Source organism: Drosophila novamexicana, unplaced genomic scaffold (genome assembly GCF_003285875.2).
Source record: "Drosophila novamexicana strain 15010-1031.04,08,12 unplaced genomic scaffold, DnovRS2.1 tig00000024-arrow-pilon, whole genome shotgun sequence".
In the NCBI taxonomy this organism is placed as follows: domain Eukaryota; kingdom Metazoa; phylum Arthropoda; class Insecta; order Diptera; family Drosophilidae; genus Drosophila; species Drosophila novamexicana.
Genome location: NW_020824768.1, coordinates 569052 through 591837, shown reverse-complemented (window position 1 = coordinate 591837; position 22786 = coordinate 569052). Strand labels below are relative to the sequence as shown.

Below are 22786 nucleotides of genomic sequence, written 5' to 3'. Positions count from 1 at the left end.
AGAGAATTTCCTCAGTCTTAGATTCTAGGAAAGTTCTTAGCCGCAACCACGAAATGTAATTGTTTTCGGGTTTTTTTTTTGGCGTTTTTATTGAGAAAATACTATGACGTTGGTGGCGTTGACTTTGAGGTTGAGGTTGAGGATAAGGACGTGGCCAGCGACAAAGACAACGACAACGACAACAACAACAACAACGAAAACAACGACAACGACATCGCCGGGCAAATCGAAATAAACTTTATGCACGTAAAATTTTAATGAGCACAGCACGAAGTCAATTTCAATGCTAATCCGGCGGCCAAACGGACAAAGACACGGACAGACAGACAGACGGGGAGACATATAGACAGACAGACGGACGGACAAACGGACTCCCATTGAATTGACCAGGAGTCGGGACCACCGGGCGGTCACAGCTATGGCTGCAATGGTGGCTCAGCCGGCACATGTGCCCTCCAGTCACAAATCACGAAGGTGGCGCGATCTGACATCCTACTCACAACTTCGCCCCAGGCAAGGTGTCGCTGTTTGTCTACACGAAAAGCTCTATGTCGGACTACACTGTGCAACAAGCTTTAAACTAAAATTCTAGCAATAAATTTGATCAAATAAAATGAATCCTTCAATTGCAGGTAGAAGTTTTAAGTTAAACCAAAGCTTACTCTTAAAACTTCTAATAACACCGATTGCTTCCAGCCTGACTATTAGTTGTTTGTCGAAACTTAAAGCTCGTCTTTGAAAGCACGTGGAAGCTTTAAAAACTTGACTAATTGTCTCTATCTTGTAGAAATGCGTTAAAGTCAAGCCTATGCAGTGATTGTAGGAATGTGAAATGGATCGTTGCTTAAAGCTCGGCTTGAAGTTATGCAAACACGTTAAAGCTTCAAGCACCTTGAATTGATTGTAGATAATGGAATAAATCGGACCTTAAAGCTCGTCTAACAACTTAAAAAAGTTGTTAAAGCTTCAAGCATGTGAAATTGATAGTAGAAAGTGGAGTGGATCGTAGCTTAAAGCTCGTCTGAAAACCTTTCAAATTAAATATATTTTTAATTTTCAAGCTAATTTGAATCTCTGTTAAAGTTCAAGTTGCCAAGTTCAAGCTGCAATAGCTTGTTGTTTAGTGTAATAAAGGTTACGCTTGAACTTGACAAATGCAGAAATAACGTGACGCCAAATACAATAATCCTGGCGGCAACTCTCTGGCCGCAATGCAGTCGAGTGTTATTTATTATTGAACCATTTAGTAGAGCGTGTCGTTCGTCGTGGTCTAGAGTACACACAATTGTCGCAAAGGGCTTGTCAGTCATTCATGGGATTTCGTTGTTGTTGTTGTTGTTGTTGTTGCTGTTGCACAAATTTATAACAATTTATTTGGTGTGCCAGGCAAGCATTTGAAGCAGCCGATTCTCACAGCGTTTTTGTCAGGCATTGCAGGAAGCATTCACCTTCGCCAGACGAGACGCGCCGAGACGGGCAGACAATGACGATAATGACATAAAAAACAAAGTAAAACAAACAGCCGGCAACGGGCAGACAACAACAGCAAGCTGGCAGTCAGTCAGTCAAACAAAAAGGAACACAATGTAGCCACACACACTCACACACACACATTTGTTGTGTCTCGGTTTCGGTGTCTGCCACTGCCACTTGACGTGGCCGCCGCCTCCAGCCCCAGCACCAGCCCCAGCCACAACAGCAGCTGCGGCTCCAGTCGCAGTCGCAGTCTCAAGCCCAGCTCCAGCTGCAGCTCCCTCTCCTGCCGTCCCGTCCCCCACTCAAAGTCAATCCAAACCGCGACTCATCATCAGCCTGCGGCTTTTGTGCTGGGTTAATTACTAAGCAAGTCACACGCGCTTGAATAATTCAAGGCTATCTTCTATGCACTTCTGGATGCCGTCCCCATCGCCGTCGCCATATCTATTGCCAACTGCACAGCTGCGCATCCACAAGTTGCAAGTCTTTTCTTTTTTCTCTTAGCCCAAACATCATTTCAGCTTGTGGGTAACATAATCCGCCTGGCAGGGGCAGGGGCAATACGCGGTGGACAGTGGGCAGGGCATCGGGATTGGGATTCGGATTGGGCATTGGGATTCCGTTTGTCACTGTCATTAACTGCGCAGATGCTTTGAGGCGTCGCTACTTAGTTATAGCTAAGTACCTTATAATGAAGTGGCAAAAGCAGCTCAAAGCATCTCCTGCATGGCTTAAACAAAAGTGAAGAACAGGAATTCAAAGAGTTATGTCTCTGGTAACTGATATATGAAATGAAGCAGATAAAAAGCGAGCTAAAAACCAAGAAAGAGCTCCTAAGAGTTGTTGGCTAAAATATTTTAAATATGAAAGTTGGATGAAATTTTGATCTAACTAACAAAAAAGATGTCAAAGGAATTGAAGCTGGGCTAGTATACATTTTTTGTATCTTGATATAAATATTATATTATACATAGCTTAAAATGTATTTTGAATAATGCTGGTTTTGTAAATGCCATAAACTAGTCAAATAATATATCTATTCATTATCTATGACTCAGCTTAGAGCACAACTTTGTAAGCTCATTAAAGCTCAAAGCACATTAAATTGTATTAAGTGCTTGCAAAAAGTCTTACTCGAAGCTGAAAGCTTAGCCTTACAAACTCAAATAACTCAGTTATCTGTGCGAAGCGTGTGAAGAAACTATTCAAAGTATTCACAAACAAAACTGCAAACATGTTGAATACATGTTTGCGTCGTAATTCATATTCAATGCGTATGCGAACATTATAATTCATCCATATCCATATCCTTAACGACAACTTCCTCTTCAACTCTAATTCGACATGTGATTGTCATGACTTTATAGCCAATTCACACTCGCACACACACACACACGCACACTCAGTCATGCACAACACGTGTCTGTTCATATGAATGCGAGTGTGCACTCGTGAATGCATTTTACAAGTTATTTTATGCAAGCCATAAATATGCACTTTACACTTTGCACATTTCTTTCTTTCTACACAACAAGGCGCTGTCTTGCTCTCTCTTTCCCTTTCTCTCGCTCTCCCCCTCTCTCTCTTTCTCTCTGTGTTAGCCTTTTTGTGTGCGCGCACAAAACAAACAGCCAGCCATAGGATACAGATCGAGTATCTTAGCTCTTAGTTAGACCAACACAAGCCGAGAGGGAGCCTGTCAGAGGGAGGGCGACTGTGAGACAGAGGAACAGCCAGACAGATGGACAGACAGATGGACAGATGGACGGACGGAGACAAGTCCCGTAGTGGTGCCGAGTGGTGCCTGCATACAAATTATGTACAAACATGTTTTCAGAAATGTTCAATTCATTATCGCTAACAAATGCCGATCATGTTGTGTTCAACACACAGTTCAAAGCACTTTTCCAGCAAAAATTATTGCCAGACTGCGAAAATCTGGCCGCAGTACGTACGTCTGGCAACCACAGCAACAAAAACGGCAACTGCATTTGGAATTGGGTCTGGATAGAGTCTGTTTATCGGGGGATTGATGATGGGGCAACTGGAACTGCAACTGGCGCTGCTTTGGCTCAACTCGGAAGCTGTTTTCTATCTAAGCACTCGACGCTCGACGCTCGACAGTAATTGCTGTTAGGCTAAGTGATATGCCATGTACCAGCTGCAGAGTTACAGAATCAGAAACTCTGTTCGGGGCCTAATCAGTTTGGACAGACCGACAGACGGACAGACCGACAGAGAGAGAGACAGACGTACGGCAACAAAAGGCAGCTACCCCAAACACTCTACATTATTTTGTAGGTTCCCCCTGCGTCCACTTAATACACAATTTCCGCTTACGATTTGAGGCACTCGAACAAAGCACAGAACCCAACCTGATGAGAGTTTGCGACCCTTTTCCCTATGTGAGTGCGTCGCTGCGTCTGCGCACAAGCTCGAATTAAATTACAGAACGTGCTTCATTGAAAAATAAACAAGAACAACACCAACAAAAAAATCACATAATATAAAAATAAATAAAGCAAGTTAAAGAGTTCTTTAAACAGCTGCCAAACTGCGCGATACCCCGTGAAAGCTGCCAAAACGAACTATATTCCCTTGAGTTGAGGAACTTTATGGATTTCATTTGCTTTTCATCTTTAAATGAGTAATGAGTATCGGCGCGACATTTAGAGATCGTTATACTTAAACAAGGTGGCCATCTCAAAAGTAGACCCATCTATACAGCCTGCTCTTAACTAATCCGCACAAATAATAATAAAACGAGAAAGTAAGAACATCTTCGGCACGCCAAAGATATAATATCCTTGCAAACATCTGCCTTTTAATTTGGCAAATTAGTGAGAAGTGTAAAAAAAAGGCTAAATTTGATGAAAAGATTTTGGAAAACCGAACACTTCGGCCGATTCTTCCTATAGTGCTATATAATATAGTAGTACGATAATAAAAAAAAACCCTCTACAACTACATAAAAATATTTTAAATTAAACTTTAAAACATTCTTTTAGTAATTAGCAAATCACAAGATACTTGGTAATAGATATTATTTCTTGTTTTTCTTTTTAAGAATTTCCATTATTCCTTATTTAAATTTATTCATTTTCAATTCCTTCATATTTCAATTTTTACAGAAATGTTCTAGCTTTGAAAATGGTTTTTACCTGATGTCAAATGAAATGTCAAATCGTCGTAAGTGTATTTAATCTAATGTGTCGGGAGCTAACCAAATTCCAAGTGGTTTTCGATCTTTAATCTTCAATCTCAAGTAATAAACTGTCTAATTCTAGTTTCTAATCCTTTCATAAATGGTTTCTTTTAGAGAGTTCCAAACTGTGTTCTTAGATCTTTGAACTCAAGCCCCAGTTTTTAATCCTACATAAAGTGTTTTCTATTCTCAGGCATGCTAGGCTGCGACATATCCTGTAAAAGGTTTGAAGGCGTCTTGAAAAAATGTGTTATGAGCTGACAGCATTTGATGTGAAAGCAAAACCCTTCTCAATCTTAAGTCTTAAGCTCACAATTTCTTGTTTCTACTTCTTAGAGGTGAGAAAAGCCAAAGTGCGACTCGAGCAGATAATGTCAAGAAGCGTGCAGGTAAATCAGCTAGATATTATTAAAAACTTTTGGAATATAACTTAATATTTGAATAAAATAACTAATAAAGATATGAATGAACAAATTTGTTTGTGTCAGCCATAAATTGACTCTTTCCCAAGATAAACAATTTTTTAAAAATTTCTCCATCTTTAAAGTTCTTTTTTTTATAGGGTATAAGAACGCATCAGAAATAACAAAAAACAGACAGACGGTTAAGAATCTTTGCGGAGAGTGCATTAAGTTTCATTATTAAACACACACACACACGCACACACAGACAACGCACAGCTTGAGAAATTAAAAGGCAATTAACATGCAACAGGCAGCTGCAACTTTGGGAGGCGTTGCGGGGTCAAGAAGGGGCGCCCTCTGCTGCTGCTGCTGCTGCTGCTGTTGCCACGCTGTGGGTTCAGCATATGCTGAAACTTTTTACGGCTTCTCGAAAATCAACTGCAAATGTGCGTAGTAATTTTTGCTGATTGATTCAAATAAAAAAGAACGTTTGTTCCACACACTGCCCGAGTCAAAGTTGCCGTAGTTGTTGCTCTTGTTGCTGCGGCTTGTTGTATGTAGGTCATGTGGAGCACTTTAGAGACTCCCACAGACGAATGTGCAACATGTGTTGAGCCAATCGCTGTGGCTGTTGGCTGTGGCCAAACCGAGTGCCACACTGCGTATGCGTAACGCAAATTACCATAAATTACGGTTCGGGCACTGGCAACAGCTCGTTGTCTGCCGCTGATAAGCGGCATTTAACACAAATTCGTCAAGAACATATTTTGTAATGGACAAGATTTCGATTCAGATTTAACAAAATTGATTTTTTCTTTCCAAAGTCTGTTTTGAAAGGCAGCCCACACATTGTCTCTGGCTTTGTCATTGAAATCAAGTCAAATCCAAAGCCTATTTACGAGTGCTTCGCCTCGCACTTTGCGCTCTCGTCGAGTCTTTCAAGTGAAGGTTCTACAAGAAAAAAATGTAGAATACCTGAGCGTAGGTCGAAGGACGCAACTTGGGCTTTCATTTGGCTTCCGGCCTTTGTAATTGTCATGCAAATATGGCAAACACACATTCCCAAATACATTGCTAATTGCCTGAAAGTTCAGGGGCGCTCGCCAACAACAGTTATGACAGCTGTTATTTATTATAATTCCCAACTATTGAGTCTGTTAATAATAAACTTGCTTTGCAATTGAGCTTTGACTTCTTGTAAATGATGTTTAAGTTATAAAAGCCAGAAATTACCTCAGACTATAAAAACAAATAAATCGCTTGATTTATGCGCATATAAATCGTTAAGTAGGCACTTTTATAGGTACTTTGCTTGTGCTTTTTATCTTTTTTTATAGTAACAAAAAGACGATTATTCTTTCGTTTTTATGCAATTCGCATCACACTGTTGAGGCACACTTTTGGCTTAAACGTTGTTGTTTTTCTTTGATTTTTTTTATTATTTTTATCGGACACTTCACTGGGACATTTGATTTGTTTGCCAACTGTTGTTATTCCTTGTAAAAAGTGTTGCACATTTCGTTGTCGAGTCGCCGTTGAAAAAACATACGAAATACGAATGCGTTGCACGTTCCGCGCTGCACGTTCGTCTTCGTTTGGTTTCTGCCGCTCACAAGACTGCGCGCCGCGAATTCAAATCTCAAACTGACAACACGAATCCGAACGTAAACCAATTCGACCTATTCGAAAAATTGAAATTTGTTCACTTCGTGCCGCTTGCACGACGCGCAGCTGTCCAATTGGCAAAGCGCATGCTGTTGTACTCAATTTGGCACTGTTATGCTCAGCATGGCACTGCTAAGCAGCTGTAACATGCGGCTGCACGCTGTTAGCATTAGACCTAAATTAACAGCTGCCAGGGCTGCGCTAAAACACTTTGCGTGAAGATAGGCAGAAAATTTAAAGCTTGTTTGGGATTTACCAACTAATTAGCTAGTTAATTAAATGGAAAAACTATGCAGATAATAGAGCAATTATGTGAATTGAAATAAAATATAAATATTTAAAAGTTAGCTGCAGAGATATGCATGGATTGGCAGTCACATTTAATTAACCTCCCGAAACAAGCTTCACTTTATATGAACTTTAACTATTTACTAGCTTAACTTGCAAAAATAGTGTAAAATTGTTTATAATTTTGTCTGATTACTTAAATTTTGAATTTCCCGCCTCATTAATTAACAGTTTTTTATAAGGCTATTTAGCTTGCGATATGCTGCATTCTGTTCCTGCTGTTCATAAATTATTTATCTTTTTTAGAGCCCATTTTTTTTGGGTCATCTGCCTGCTTTGTTGCCTTTGCAGAAAATAGATCTGCTGAAAGTAGCCATAAAAACGTTGGCTATTGTTCGATTAAATATGCATATGCATAAACCATCCCCAATCCCATACCTATTCCCATTCCCGTGCTCATTCCCATTCCCATTCCCGTTCCCGTTCCCGTTCCTATTCCCATTCCCCTTCCCGTTCGCCAACCCCATGCAATTCGCATTTGTTATTTTCATTTCCATAGCTGGGGATCGTTAAATTGCTCATGCGCTAATTTGCGAGCCTGCAGAAACGCACACACTAAATGATAGATCTGTGGCATTCTATCTGGCAATCTGTTGCGATCTGCGAGGTGGGGTTCTCAGCTGGGGAGGGGGTGGCGGAGGAGGAGGCCTGTTGGGTCTGTGGGGCACTTACCTCGCCAATTTGATGAGTGGCGCGCAGCTTGGCGGCAATTTGCGCAAATTTGCATAGGTATCGCTGCTCGAAACTGGGCAGGCAGCCCTCGAAATGGTCTAGGAGGAGCTCACGTGCCTGGCGCATTAAAATCGCACGCGTGCGTGCCCAGTAGATGGGATAAATGTGCGACAGATGCCTGTCAATCAGTTCAGCCAGCATGACATCCACATCCACAGCCAGTTCCGTCTCCCTCGCACTCCCAGCTCCAGCTCCAGCTCCAGTTACAATTGCCTGCTGTGGGCACATTAAGTACGCCCCAAAAAGAGAAAAAGGGCCCATGTTAGTGGGCTAACTATTGTTGTTGTTGTTGTTGTTGTTGTAGGTTACCTGGACAGCCTGCTGCTCCTCTTGCACCTCCTGCACCTCTTGCTGCTCCTGTGGCAACCTCAGCTCCTCTTCTGTTTCGCAGTCGCTGCTGTTGGCATCGCTGCTGGACTCCTGCGGCGCGGCTGGCGCTCGACGCAGACTCAAGTCGAGCGGCATGCAGTCGATATATGCGCTGGCTGAATCTCTGCTGCCACAGCTGGAGTCCTCCTCCGCCTCCTCCTGCTCCTCCTCTTTCTCCTCTTTAGTCTCGGCAGCCTGCTCCTCGCACTCTATCTGCACTATTGTGGGTGCTGTTCCTTCGTTCTTGATCATTGTAATTGTTGTTGTTGTTGTTTCTGTTGTTGCTGTTGTTGCAGATGTTGCTGCTGCTGTTGTTGCTGTTGTTGCAGATGTTGCTGCTGCTGTTGTTGCTGTTGTCGCTGGTCTGCTCTGCTGACCCGTTAGGCGTTGCTTGCATTTCTTTAGATAGCTGCGTACCCGCGACTTGCTGCGGTTCACAGTTGTTGCTGTTGCTGCTGTTGTTGCTGTTGTTGCTGGGCATTGACAGCACACATAATTAGCATTTGGTTTGGCCAGCGCCGACAGCTGCTCCGCCTGCTCGGGCTGCTGCTGCATCGTCTCCAGTTGCGCTTCCTCCTCTTCCAGCTCCTCTACAAACTCGTCGCGCGCTATTGGCGCTGTGTGGCCCGCTCTGGCCTCGTTCATGTCGTTGTTGTTGCTGTTGTTGTTGGCCGTGTCCGTGTCCGTGCTCGTGTCCATGTCCGTGTTCATGTTGTCCATGTCGATGGCCACTGCTAGCGGCGCCGCCGTCGCGGCCTGGCCATCGATTTGAGTGTCACTCAGCACCAAGATCTCGCTTAAATGGCCCTGATCCACTAATTCGGCTCCTGGGTCGCCGTTTGTTGCTGTTGTTGTTGCAGATGTTGTTGTTGCTGCAGCTGCCTTGTTTGTGTCAGTCTGCATTGGGCGAAAAGACAGCAACAGAAAGAGAATACTTACAAATAAAATACATACAAGCAAAGGTAAAGAGTTAATGCATTTTGGTCATAGAACTATTGGACTTTACGGAACCCTTAAAATAGTGTTAAAATTAGCTCGGAATTTGAAATATCCTGTGGGAACTACAAAAAGCAAGAGAAACAGAGAGAGTTAAGGCAGGCGTGAACGATAATGAAAATAATTGAAGAGAGTTCAAGGAAACAGAACTGTTTGACTAAAATTTGTATAGTGAAAATCGCATAGAACGGCGATGTAAAGATGCCAAGGAATGAGAAAGTAAGAATCAGAGAAAGAAGTAGACTTTGAATGCATTCATAAAATGTTTAAAGATTCTAATGAGTTTTTTGAGATAAGTTAGAAATTTTTCAAGATAAGTTAGAAGTGAGAGTGAGAGGAAGGCTAGAGAGAACAGAATAAATTAGAGGGATACAACAGCTAACTAATTTTTCTGAGATTTTCCAGTAATATAAATTGCTGCACTTGGCTGTTAAACATGTGTTTACCTAAAATAGGGTGTGTTTCCAATTGGGGGCACAAAAACAAAATAAAAAGGTTCTTCGAACACACACACACACACACGCACACACACACACAGGGTTGGGTTGCCTGGGGCTACCCGGTGACCGGGTGCATGTTAAAAGTTAAACAAAAAATCAATTGGGGACAACATTGATCCGATTTCACACAGAGCCACAGACAACAGAATGGGCGTGGCACGGCATGAAGGGGGCGTTTGCGCTTAACTAAAATACAAGTAAAAACAAATGCAATCGCAGCAGTTGGCAGTTGCAGTCGCATTTGCATTGCATGACAATCAAATGACTTTGGCAAAGCTCAAAACGTCAAATGTTTCTCATGTTGTTGTTGTTGTTGTTGGTCTCCTTGTTGTTGTTACTGTCATAGGTCAAGTGTAGCACAGTAGAATTCACTTTCTTTTGCACACACTGCACAAATTTGCGCAGTGAAAGTGGCCAAAAAGTGGCCAACGCCGTCGCCGCCGCCTCCTTTTTGACCATAACACATAACAATGCCATTGGATTTGCTTTTGGGATTTTGAATTTGAATTTGGCTTTTGGCTAGCCGACCCACAACAAGAAAAAAAAATGCTTAAAATTTCGGCTGACAATGTGACACTTTTTGGCTAAGCGGCCGCTTGCCATATAAGCCGCACAGGCACGCACATGCAACACTTTTTTCTGCTGCCCACACACCACACACACACACACACACCTAGAGAATTGGCAAACGCGTTGTCCGTACCGCTTTGTGTTGGCCACTAACTGCTTTGATTTGGTGTCCTGTGCTTAGTCCTAGCCGGAGCTCTAGACTGGCCGCCAGATGTCGCCAGTGGCATGCGGCATGCGGCATGCGCATGCGCCACAATAAATTGCCAACAGCAGGCGGCTACTTTTGAAGTGCGCCCCAAAAATAAATACCAATAAATATATCAGCTAAAATATTGTACATTTGTGCCAGTTTCTGGCGAGGCACCATTGCCATGGCCACAACAGCAGCAAAAGCAGCGGCATCCAATTTGCGGCCGGACGCAGCTCATCAATTAATTAGCCTGGCCCGGGCTGAGACTGGGGCCGCCCGGAGGCGTCTTTATGCGTGCGTGCGTGTCTGCTGCGGACTGCAGACTGGGTCTTGGTCTTGGGCAGTGGGTCGCAGCGAGTTGGCCAGGTTTTATTGGCCAGTGGCAGGCAAATCAAAGAAAAGTGTTGCGCCCAGCTCCGCAGCCAGCTTGGCCATTAATGGAAGGTCGCTTCAGTGCATCGTGGACCAGTTTCCAACCTTGCGGCGCGCTTGGAATTGCTTTTCATTTGATGCACACACATAAACACATATTTGTACATAAATATATATTAAATAGCTGCCAGACATTGGCTTCTCACGCGTGTCCAGTTACTTGGCTGACCCACATCGGAAATCAAGAGCCCAAATCTAAGCTGGAAAATGAATTTCGTATGCGAGCTGCTTGTCACATTTGTGCTAATCAAAACATTATGACTGCGTTTTCTTTTATTAATTGGACAAGCCGCTTGCCGCTGCTGCCGCCGCCAGCATCCAGGTCTTCCACTCGGCAAGCTAGACACCTGCCCCCACTAAAAACAAATTAAATTTATTGCGTGTGATTTTGATAGTGGCAAAAGACAAGCGGAATACACGAAAATATTGCGTCAGTAACTAATTTGTTAGCAACTGGCTAACGGGGCGCCACATTTGTGTGTGCGAGTATGTGTGCGACTGTGTGTGGACATTGAATGTGGCCAAGTGGTTGCGTTGGCGGTGCAAATTGCAATTGCGCCCGCGCCACAAATGGACTCGCATTGGAGACACATTCGAGTGTGCGTGTGTGTGTGCGTGTGTGTGTGCGTGGGTGGCCACTGCAACTGCTCCCGCTCCCCAAATTAAGCGACAGCCGCAGCCAAAAAAGAAATTGAAAATTACTTGAGTCCACAGCTCGCAACTCTTGGACTCCAACTCCAACTCCAACTCCGACGCGTTAATGGCTTGGCCTAACCTCTGACTGCCCCCTCCCCTACCTCCCTCCCTCCCGCTTCCCACCTTCCCAAACGAGAGAGAAATGAATTGGTCGAGTCTCTGGCTATGGCTGTAAATGGAAATGATGTGAGAAAACCCATTTGCATGCTAAGCAGTTACACAAAAAATCAAAAAATTTTAAAATCAAAACAATCAAGAAATAAAATAAAAATGCCCGTAATATCGTGTGACATGTGACAAGGTGTAAACGAATGGCGCATACCCTGCAAAGTGCGGGCTAACGATTGCATGACGCGCATTTTAAGTGGCCCAAACAAGACGGGAATTCAATTTAAATCAATTCAACTTAAATCGATTGGCTAAGAGCTCAGCCAAAATGACTTAAAGTAAGTTCAACAATAATAATAAAGATAAGTTGAAGTTGGCAAGGGTAAACATTTAAGGCAACTGCGCCTAAATTGGTTCACATAATAAAATAAACAAAAGAATAAATAATAATAAAGATAATTCATCGAGAAAGTAGGTTTATGTTCGACACGGCGAAGATTTAATACCTTTGTAGACAATTGCCTTTTGCAGATATGTGAGAATATGTGAGAAAAAGAAAAGAATCTGCTTTTCGACCGATTGTTCCTATGGCAGCTACATGATATAGTTTTCCGATCCGACTAGTTTTAACATATGTCCTACCTGTAGCAGAAAAACGTACTTAAGCCAAGTTTCAAGGCAGTCGGACGGACGAACACACAGACATGGCTTTATCAACTATTACTAAAAGTTACAATTAATTAACTAATTAATAATAATAATAATAGTTAACAAAGATTATTCTGTATATATATATATATACTCAATTATACACCAATAGCTAGCCTTTTAGCTGTAGACTCAAACGTTGACAAAAAGGAGACCAAATGTTTTATTCTATGCTGTTAAAGCTGGAACGAGCATAAGCTCGAAATGTATTAGTTATTATTTTATTTAGATAAGGTTTTAAAAAGCACCAAAAATATTAAAGAACACATTTAAGGCAGTTACAGGCTCAAAGTACAATATAACTTTAAGCTCAAACACTGCATTTATCTGACAGTTGCCAATTTTGAGTAGAGCAACTAATTTAGCCCGCATTTTGATTGTGAAAATATTTACTGGCTGGCAATATTTTCAGTACAAGGGGCAGATGTAAATGGAAAATCGAATTGTCTAACGAAAATTCAAAGATATGGCAAAGTTTTTAAATAAAAGCTAGGCGCAGGGATGTGGAAAATAAGCTGAAACTAAAGGCGAGGCGCTGGTTCAAACCAAGAACTTTAACAGAGCAGTTTTTTGTTATAATGATAATCGATTGTTGCTGTTGGAGCTATATATAATATAATAGGCAATTTATCATTATGTATAGACTTTTATATATAGACCTAAAAGCAGACGAGATGTAATGAAGACGGACAGCTGGAAGAGCTTAAGGAAGGGTGAATGCTGCTCGGCAATTTATGCTCTACTGGGAGGTCTACTTCATGCCAAATTAAGGTATCTAATAATATTTGTAGCTAGCACTTCATTTAAAAGCTGATTACCAATCGCAGATCGGGTTACATTTTAATATAGATATGTCTGCATATACGATATGATATGATATAATGCGCTTATGATTTTTTTGAGTGAGCAGTTCTTCATGCATTTCCTTGTGCCGTGCAGCTTATCAGTGGCGCCTTTTCCGGCTTTTGCCCTATGGTAACTCCGGCCAAAGTCCGAGTTTGTATTTTTTGTTGCCTTTTGCCGTATTGCAATTGGGCATGCAAAATGTTTGTATTCAAACCGAATGCGTTGTTGAATTTTTCATGAGTTTTTCCCACGTTGTGCGTGTGCGCGCGCGGGAAAATATTAAACTTAAACAGTTTTCATGTCTCGCTGTCGCTCTCCGTGGCTCTTTCCTCAGTTAACAGCTTCGAAGGCGATTTGAAAGCCGTTCAGCGTCTGAGTTGTGGCAGTTGTTGCTGCTGTTGCTGTTGCTGTTGCATGTCTCAGTTTTTTGCATGATTTCTGGTTAAAATGCAAAACTTACTTAGTTGCAATAAATAAATATGCATGGGATGGCTGGCAAACAATGTGGAAAACGGCAACCGAAAACTGACGAGCGGATGCACAAAGCAGCGTCCCCCACCAAACAGGCAACAACGTGCCAACAACAACAACAACAACAACAACAACAACAACAACATTAACTAAAGCGAGGCAACAACCAGCAACAACAACAACAACATTCATTGCAATTAGCCGCAACTGCAGGCAGCCAACAATTTTTATTTGCTTCTCCTCTTTTTTTTTTTGGGGGGTTTATTGGCCATCGAGTGCCACCCCTACTCCATGTCCGTGCAACAAATGAGGCACTGATAAATATTATTAGCGCATTGGCGGCCGTTGCGCGGTTCACTGGCTCTGCTGCCTGCCACATTTGCGGCCATAATCGCAATTTATTTAAATGCGAGCGTGTGTCTAGCTTCGGCGGGGGGTGGGGGGTGGGGAGGGTCTGTGGCAGGAGCCGCTGCTGCTGCTGCTGCAACCGGTGGCAGCCAGTCCACAATTAATATCGACATTTTAACACTTAGCGCTGACTTATTGCATCTCTTAGCTGGGTTTTTTGTTTCTGTTTTTTTTTGTCTCTTGGCCAGATTGTTATTATCAATGGGGCAGACAGTACGTTTAAGCCGGCAAGCGAATCGGACAAATGCCCAAATGGCCATTGGCCAACAAATCGGCTCTCGGATCTCGGGTCTGGCCTGTTGGTGGTCCCGTCTCCTGCTCTTCATATCATATCAATAAAAAAAATTACGAGCACGTCAATTGCGGCAACTTTTTAGTTTGTCTTTTTGGCGCTTTCGTTTTTCTGCATCATTTTTTGTTGGCCCCCAAATCTGCTTCATTTCCTTCGCATTAATTGCGGCTCGCTTTGGCTTCGCTTTAATGTGCGGGAAATGTGCTGTCAATGTTTTCTACTTTATCTACTACAAAAAACAAAAATTAATTCAAATAATTATTTTGAGAAAAATCAATTAAAATCAAATTAGAGTAAAAAATCAGGTGCGAAAAGGCGTATCGCAGGGAAATCAATTCCATTTTCAGAAAGATAATGGAACAGTACAACATATATTAATGCATACATGTATACACACATACATACATATATAAATATGCATTACATACAAACATATATATGTAAATGCATTACATACATACATACACATACATACATACATACATACATACATACATACATACATACATAAATACATACATGCATACATGCATACATACATACATACATACATACATACATACATACATACATACATACATGCATATATGCATACATACAAATATACATACATACATGCATGCATACATGCACACATGCAGAAAAGCACACACAGAGAGACACTTCACTTGCTATCGAAGCATGAAGAACTGCAAGGCCTATTTGAATTCGTGAGAATCGCGTAGTAGGGCGCAATTTAAGAATACGTTTTATTAAAAGTGCATCTTTCCGCCAAGGAAAGTAAAATGTTTTTAATAAACAGATATAGAAGATATATAGAATGCAAACAGACATTCGTATATATTTGCATACATGCATGCATGACACATTCATTTTACATGCATACATTTGTCTAAGTTATGGCAGATCAAAATTTATGAAGAGCAAAGGACGTTGGCTTGAACATGCAATTAATGTGATTAACGTTTCAAAAATCAGTTCTTGAAACAAAGACTTAAATACAAATGTTGTCATGCCATGGCCAAAAAAGGTATTCCCCGTGGGAATCGCTTACGTTTTGCTAAAGTGATGGGCGTCTGTTGTAAATGGGTTTAATATGATATCGTGTCTTGATCTCTCAATTTGAGCGCTTAGTTATGAGTAATTGTGCAACATAAATCTGCAATTACACGCGAGCTCAACTGGCAAATATGGATCTGTGCCATTACAAATTACTCAATTTAAATCAATAAAAGCTCAGCTCAGGCAACAGGCTGTTCCATATACCAGGTGACCCCCAAGCCCATGCCCATGCCCAGACCCAGACCGAGACCCAATCCCAATCCCGTAACCAATTCCAATTTCAATTCCATTTCCATAAGCTATTGTGGATGCCCCAAAGCGAAGCCACCTACCGTTGCAATGGCCGCATACGAATGCCAGATCAATGTCGGCCTCAGAGGCTGCTGCGTATTGTGGCCCAGGCCCAGGCGCAGGCGAGCATATTGCTTCATGAATAGTTTCCAGATTACATAAGACATCTCGCTGCTGCAGTTGACGGGGGCGCCGGTGCGGAGGGGGGTGAGAGACTCATAAAGATCGATGCGCGCCGCTCGAGATATCCACATGCAAATTATATGCGTGCCACAGTGCCAGGAAACCGTCTCCAGACTGGGCCAGGGCCTGAGCTCGGCTCGAGGCTGGGTCCAGGGGAGGATTGAAAGGGTCGCGGGGCACGCTTAATGCGTAGTTTGTGTTGCGTTTATTGTTTTCATAAATAAAGAAAATGCTGTAAGAAACGCGAGAAATGACTCGACTTGCTGCGACTCAACTCAACTCGAATCGCCTCGACTCGCCTCGTACTGGCTGCCACTCCGAAATTTGTCGGCTTACATTATTATTATTATTGCTTATTATTATGGCAATGGCGATTCACTTTACAAAAGACAGATTCACTTCATTTTTCACGAAAACAAAAAACCAACAAAGCCGCACTCAGTCGGATTTTTGTATTATTTTAATATTTATTTACATTTGAGCATTTTGCATAACGCGCGGGTCACGACGGAAATCGTCGGCTGGCAATTTATCAATACATAGTTGTTGTTTTTTTTTTTTTTTTTTTTATTTTTAACTTTTTTTCTTTTTAGCCTAGAGCCAAGAGACAGCGCCAGAAAGGTTCAGGTCCCCAGCTACGTGCAATGTGCGAGGGGCCAAAAAATAGTCGAGAAAAATCCAAATGAAAAACGCGCCAAAAAATCAAAACGCGCACAAATTTTTGCGGGGGGGCGTTGCGCGATGCGAACGACGAGATCAATGGGAAAACGCGCCGGGATTAGGATTTGGCTCTGGGCAGGGCCAGACACACAGGTATTGGGGTCTGGTTATACTCCGACTTCGACTTCAACTGGGCGCTGCGAATGCGATGTGTCCGCGTCTGTCCGGTGGAAAACAAGTTCAAAGCGTTTGCGGCGCGCAACTAAATTGAAATGAGCCGAGCGCCAAATGGAAAAGCCGCACACACGCCCCACACACACACACACACACACACACACACACACAGAAATAGCTTAGAGGGTGTTCAGCACACACTCGCACACACACACACACGGATACACACCCAGCGCTTAGATACACTCGCCCATTGCCAGGCTTGAATGATTTTCCATGCGTGCGAACGATTTTCAATGTGAATCCGCTGAACGAATGAATCGCGCTTGAATTGATTGAATGCCAGTCAGTCAGTCGAATTCCAAATAAACAAATACACTATGCTACAGCATAACTTAAATTCTCATAATTATATAAATAGAAATAAATAAATGGGAACATTTTATTCTTAAGTAATATCAATAAATGTTTACTTTTGCTTTTGAATAATCAAAAAATATCTCAAGATCGAAGCGAATGTGTTTTCTTTCAATTTGATTAGCCAAGGCTCGAACGCGCCCTTGTTGCACAACCAGATACTCGAACCAATATCAAGACGAGTCATTGACTCGAACCGAACCATCGAACATGTTTGATGAGTAGTTGCAGCCCTTCTGGCATGTTCGGAGCGTGCCAAGGGGCTTGCTTTGAAATTTCTTCAATCATTATATCTCCACCCTATCTAATTAATACAATTTGATATAATAATAAAATTATTACTGAGTAGTCCCAACTTTCTTTAGCTAAAGTTGACACTCATTTTGTCGCAAATTCAGTCGCAGTTAATAGAGTTGCTTTAAAAAAACTAACGAACGAAGAATATTCAAAAACAAAATAGTATGAATTCCTTTGCTCTTAAGACTTGAACGTAATTGTTCTCGGAACGCATTATTAATTATTCCTAAACAGAAACCCGTCTCTAAGTAATATTCAAATTCTTTTTATGACTTTAGGCACCCCGTTCTTATGGACGTTGTTTTATTGTGTTGCATAGTGATGGATGAATTTGCCGCTAACAACAACACACCCACATTTGCTGGGCACAGGGGAGACAGGGTATTTCTTTTTATTGTTTGTTAGTCTGTTTTGCTGTGTGCCGAGGGGAGTCTCATTGTTTGCACTGCGCTCCCCTCGACCATGCCCCCGGCGGACATTGTTAGCCATAATTGCGCATAGAGCGACATCTGCCAGCGCCTTGAACTTGGCAAAAATAAAATACTCGAATAGTTTCCACACTCGCTGTCCGTCTTTTGACAGGCCCTTTGTTTACCGCACACAGAATGGTTTTATGCTCGATTCCCCGGTATTCCGCGTGATTTCGATTATCGGAACATGCGATTTTTGTTTACAGCCAGCCCAGGCCGAGCGCTTAAGTGATGAGAAATAAACATTTGGACAGCGTATAAATATTATATTTTTAATTTACAACCAGACCGAAGCTATGTGTGAGGAATGCCACACGCCAAATACTCTCTCTTAAGCTGCAACTAGCTCCTAAGAGCTCTTAAATACTGATCACATCTCTGATCAGCTGATCAGTTTCAATTGAGTTCTTAACTCATTCAATGTGCATTTCCGCCAGTTGTTACTCAATTAAATTGTGAGTCAATTAATGATGTCAGCACTTTTCTAATTAGATACAATAGATATAATTAATGTGCTGGAAATGCTTTAACCCAACAATTATCTCATATGACATTAAACCTAGTTTAAAAACCTGATTTAGACCCTAAGTATGTTGGCTTAGCGGGGCTGCTAAGTTGGCACCAAAAATTACAATTTACTTTTCGATGAAACGAATCTTAAGCAGGACATCGGAGAAGCAACTAAAGGAATCCAACGTAAAGGTAGTGCGCGGGTTCAAACTCTGAAGCGAACCAGCGAAATTTATTATTAAACTTATAATAAAATTATGATTTATAATGAAACTAACAACCCTGGATCTTATAATCCTATTTCTTAACCCAACTAAGCCAGTACGACACGAGCCTAAGTACGATAGCTGCAATCGTGTACACTCGACTGCACCATACTCTGTTCACAGTGACCTTAAACCTGATCGAAAAGAGAAATTCTTGAGTTTCTTAGACTCTATAACTGCAAGTTTAAAGTGTGGACTTTCAAAGGTAAAGGACTTGAGGTAATTTCTAGACTATCTACTAGAAATATAGACAAGAACGCTTCTTGAATACCCTTTTTATTGACTATCTAACTGTAAATTTAAAGCAGTGGTTTTCAAATTGGCGGCAAATATACCCGATCTTTAGGCTCTCTACAGGGAAACACAGTTCTGTTACATTTGCCCAAAACCATTTAACCCTTGTTACTCAATTCAATGGGTTAAGGGTATTAACAGTCCATACTCTCTATCAGGGCAATAGAAAACTCTTTGATATGCTCGCAGCGTCTGCCGTACTCTCCCCTTAGACGTGTTGTGCCTGCAATTTGCCTGCTTATGAGCAGCTACGGCAACACGCCCAAACAAAACTATTTCGAAATCGCGCAAATAATTGCCAAAAATGCACAAAAATATAGAAATTCAACAAAAAACAAGAAAACAAGAAAACTTTCATAAAATTCGCATAAATTTGATTTCTAACAATGCGGCTAAAATGCTGTACAGTTAGCTTGAATTGATGATAAGAGGCGCAGAACTGTTTTTCAAACTGACAGCGATAATCGCTCAAACTGGGGACAGGCCCAGGCTCAGGCGCAGGCACAGAGTGAACATGCAAAATAGCAACAACAACAACAACAACAACAACGAGAACAACAACAAGAATGCGGCTCACGGTCAGGCCAGATAGGGCCAGGCCAGGCTGGTGGACACACCTACCTTTTGGCGTGGCCCAAAAGCGGAAACGGAACAAAGCGGCAGACAGTTGGCGACTACGTCACGGCCAGGGGGGCGGGGGGAGAGTTGTCGTTGTCGTAGGGGGGGGGGGGGGGGGGGGGGGGGGGGGGGTTGAGCTTTTGACGTCTGCAGTTTTGGAGAAATTGTAGCAAGTCACGCCAATGCGAAAAGCTTGAACCCTTTCGCAGGAAAAACAAAATTAGCTGCAAAATTACGCCGAAAATTATTGGCTTTAATTGAATTTATGCCGGGACGCCGTCCGTCCGTCGCATTTAATTGAATTCCACAGAAATTAAGCGTTAGACAAAAATCAATTAGTTTGATGGAGTTAAACAAAGTCAAATGGGGTTGAAATTTACAGTTGACCCACTTTGGTCACACTCAGGACACTCACCCGCTGCTGCTGCGACCGCTGCTGCTGCTGCTGCTGCTGGCGTCGACGCGGCAGCGCCAAACGCTTTTTAATCCACTTGAGCGTCGTTTGACGACTGCGTGTTAGCGACATGCTGCAAAAGCTCCAGACGTGCAGGATCAGCACCAGGATGCACTGCAGCCACTCGACACACTGCTCGCGCGTTGGCAGACGCAACATTAAGCACAACAACACACTCCGGCTGAATGCGGCAACAACAATTTCATCACTTTCGGGCAGAGCGACAGAGACAGAAACACTACAAGTCGCTTGCACTTGGCGCTCTTTTGGCAAAGCTTTTGCACAATATTTCGTGTGTGTGTGTTTACTTTAATCACTTTTCAGCGGCTGCTTCTTCTTATTTCTTAATAGCACTTGCGATTTACGGAGGGCGGGTGGTCTGGTAAATACTTATTAATACCGTGGACGGGACGCGGACACCGTTGTTACTTCAGTTGCGATTGTTGTTTGACTGAGAATGCGGTCGCGTTTGGCGCTGCTGCTGCGACTGCGGCCGCGGCAGCGTCAACTGCGAGAGCGGCTTAGACCGAGACCGAGAGTGTTGCAGTAGGCGCAAATTGTCACCAATGCGACACCTTGTAGTTGCTGTTGTTGTTGTAGCTTTTGCTATTGTTGATATTGTCGCTGTCTGCGTGCACGTTTTGTTTATAGCTTGTGTGCGTGCGTGAGTAGCGCCCAAGAAAGTAAATGCGAGCGTATAAATAATGCAATAAGCAAAAGCGAAACAACAACAAGTAGACAAAAAAAAACCCCGAAACCTTAAACGGCACTTTTTTGCAGTCAGAGCACATCGCACTTCAAAGCCGGCGTCGCTGTCGCTGCCGCCGTCACAGTTAAGCCCAGCCCTTCTCTAGGCCGCGGTCGCTGCCTAAACTGAAATTAAGCTTTGCACTCAATTTGATTGTCGGCAACAGCAACAAAAGCAACAGTCAAATACATGCATACCAGAGGAGCTTTTGTTGTTGTTGTTATTGTAATAGACCGAAGCACAGTGGTTGATAGTAAGAGTGAATAGGCATGAATTATACAAAGGCAATGTATCGAACACAACTTGTTACATATAATACTTAACATTGAAATTATGAAATAAAATAAGTATGTCAATACATTTAATATATTTTGTTTATTTTTTGAGTAATAACTTAAAATTTCATGCATATGGCACCACAGTGCCGTGAACACATGTGGGTGCTTTTACCTACTCCCTGTCAAGACGATTAGTGCGAGAGAGCTAGAAGGAGAGAGAACGAAAACAAAAGCTCGGCGTGCATTTTGCGGCGATAGAAAGAAGAAGAGGAAGCAGCCGCAAACGCAACAGAAGCCCAAAAGCTTTATCGGTACTTCTTCTTGTTGTCATTGTTATTGTTATTTACTAGCTCGCTCACGTTGCCAATGCACTTTATTGTTGCTGTTGGCGTTGGCGTTGTCGTTGTCATTACGGTTATTTATTTATTTATGCTAATGTTGCTGTCGACGACGACGCCGCCGTCGACGCTGACGTTGCATTGTTTAGAATGAGAACAGCGAGACGACAGGAACAAAAACAACAACAACGACAAGTGGCACTCACGCGACAAAGCCCATAAATAAAGTGTTCTCATAGTTATCTGTGCAGCGTACTCTACAATATTTATTTATTTATTTATAAAGAAAGTGCATTGAGAGTTTTGGCTTTCCCAGCGCTGTGAATTTTCGAATTGTGGAAAATTCTCAACACGTTTCCCGAACTGAGCACGAAGGTGCACAGCTGATTCATGTGACTGCCTCAGGTATCCAATGCGAAAACCACCTGTGCGGCTGATGTCGCCGCTGGGTACGGCCTGGTCTCTGCCGTGGGTACGTGCCACTTGCCACTGCCACAGCCACTAAATGAATACTGTTGCCAGTTTTTTGTTGAATGAATTGTGATGCCGGTTCATTCATAAGTTAGCCATAGCCTGGCACGGCTCGCAGGTGTTAAATGGATGGCATGGCTTCAGGTTTTAACCTTTAGCATGAGTATCTATCATAAATTCATGCGATACTCTAGAGTTACAGCAAAACTGGCTCGGGCTTAATAAAATACCCTTATTGCAGATACAGAACCGTTATGCTAAATACACATGCACATTTCTTTTGTGTGTGTACAGCATTCTATACTCTGTGCACATGAGACAGCTAGGTATATTGGTTTTTGGGCTTGGGATATATAGACGCCTACTAGAGATCGGGTCAATCAAGAAAATATATAGTTGCAATAGTTAAAGAGCTTGAGAATCGTAAGGTGATAACTGATATTCTTCTCCTTAGACCAAGCTTAAACTTAGTCAAACCCAGTTTATACAGTTTGAGAGTCATTGTCTTAGAGCTACAGTTTAAGAGGCACTTAACTCATAGCTGCCTTAAAAATGTAAGCAGAGTATTGCACAGTCGCTAATAGCCGACTGTTTCTATGCCCTGTATAATAGATACAAGGAAAGCCGACTGTTTCTATACCCTGTATAATAGATAAAAGAAAAGCATAATGATTTTGCGCAAGTGTGCGTAACATGCAGAAGAAAGCTTTTTAGATCTTATAAAGTATATATATATATTCCCACTCAGTCTGAACATCCGAGTCGGCTTAGCCATGCCTGTCCGGCCTTCCGTTCGTAAATATCTCGGAGACTCTTACAGCTAGATGCATGAAATTTGG

General features: G+C 42.4%; 1 protein-coding gene across 2 annotated transcripts in view; it reads right to left on the bottom strand.

The window, feature by feature from the left end:
- LOC115770999 (rho guanine nucleotide exchange factor scd1) overlaps positions 1-15944 on the bottom strand; it is a 49300-nt gene extending 33356 nt beyond the window's left edge. Inside the window, exons 1-3 of one of the 2 annotated variants that reach the window (XM_030716499.1) lie at positions 15811-15944; positions 8140-9096; positions 7771-8046 (exon numbers count right to left, since the gene is read on the bottom strand). In XM_030716499.1, coding sequence (XP_030572359.1) covers positions 7771-8046; positions 8140-9096; positions 15811-15936 — 1359 coding nt within the window. In that variant the 5' untranslated portion in view covers positions 15937-15944. The remainder of the gene's footprint in view (positions 1-7770; positions 8047-8139; positions 9097-15810) is intronic. The other variant, XM_030716500.1, reaches the window with a different exon arrangement.
- Between the last annotated feature and the right edge of the window lie 6842 nt (positions 15945-22786).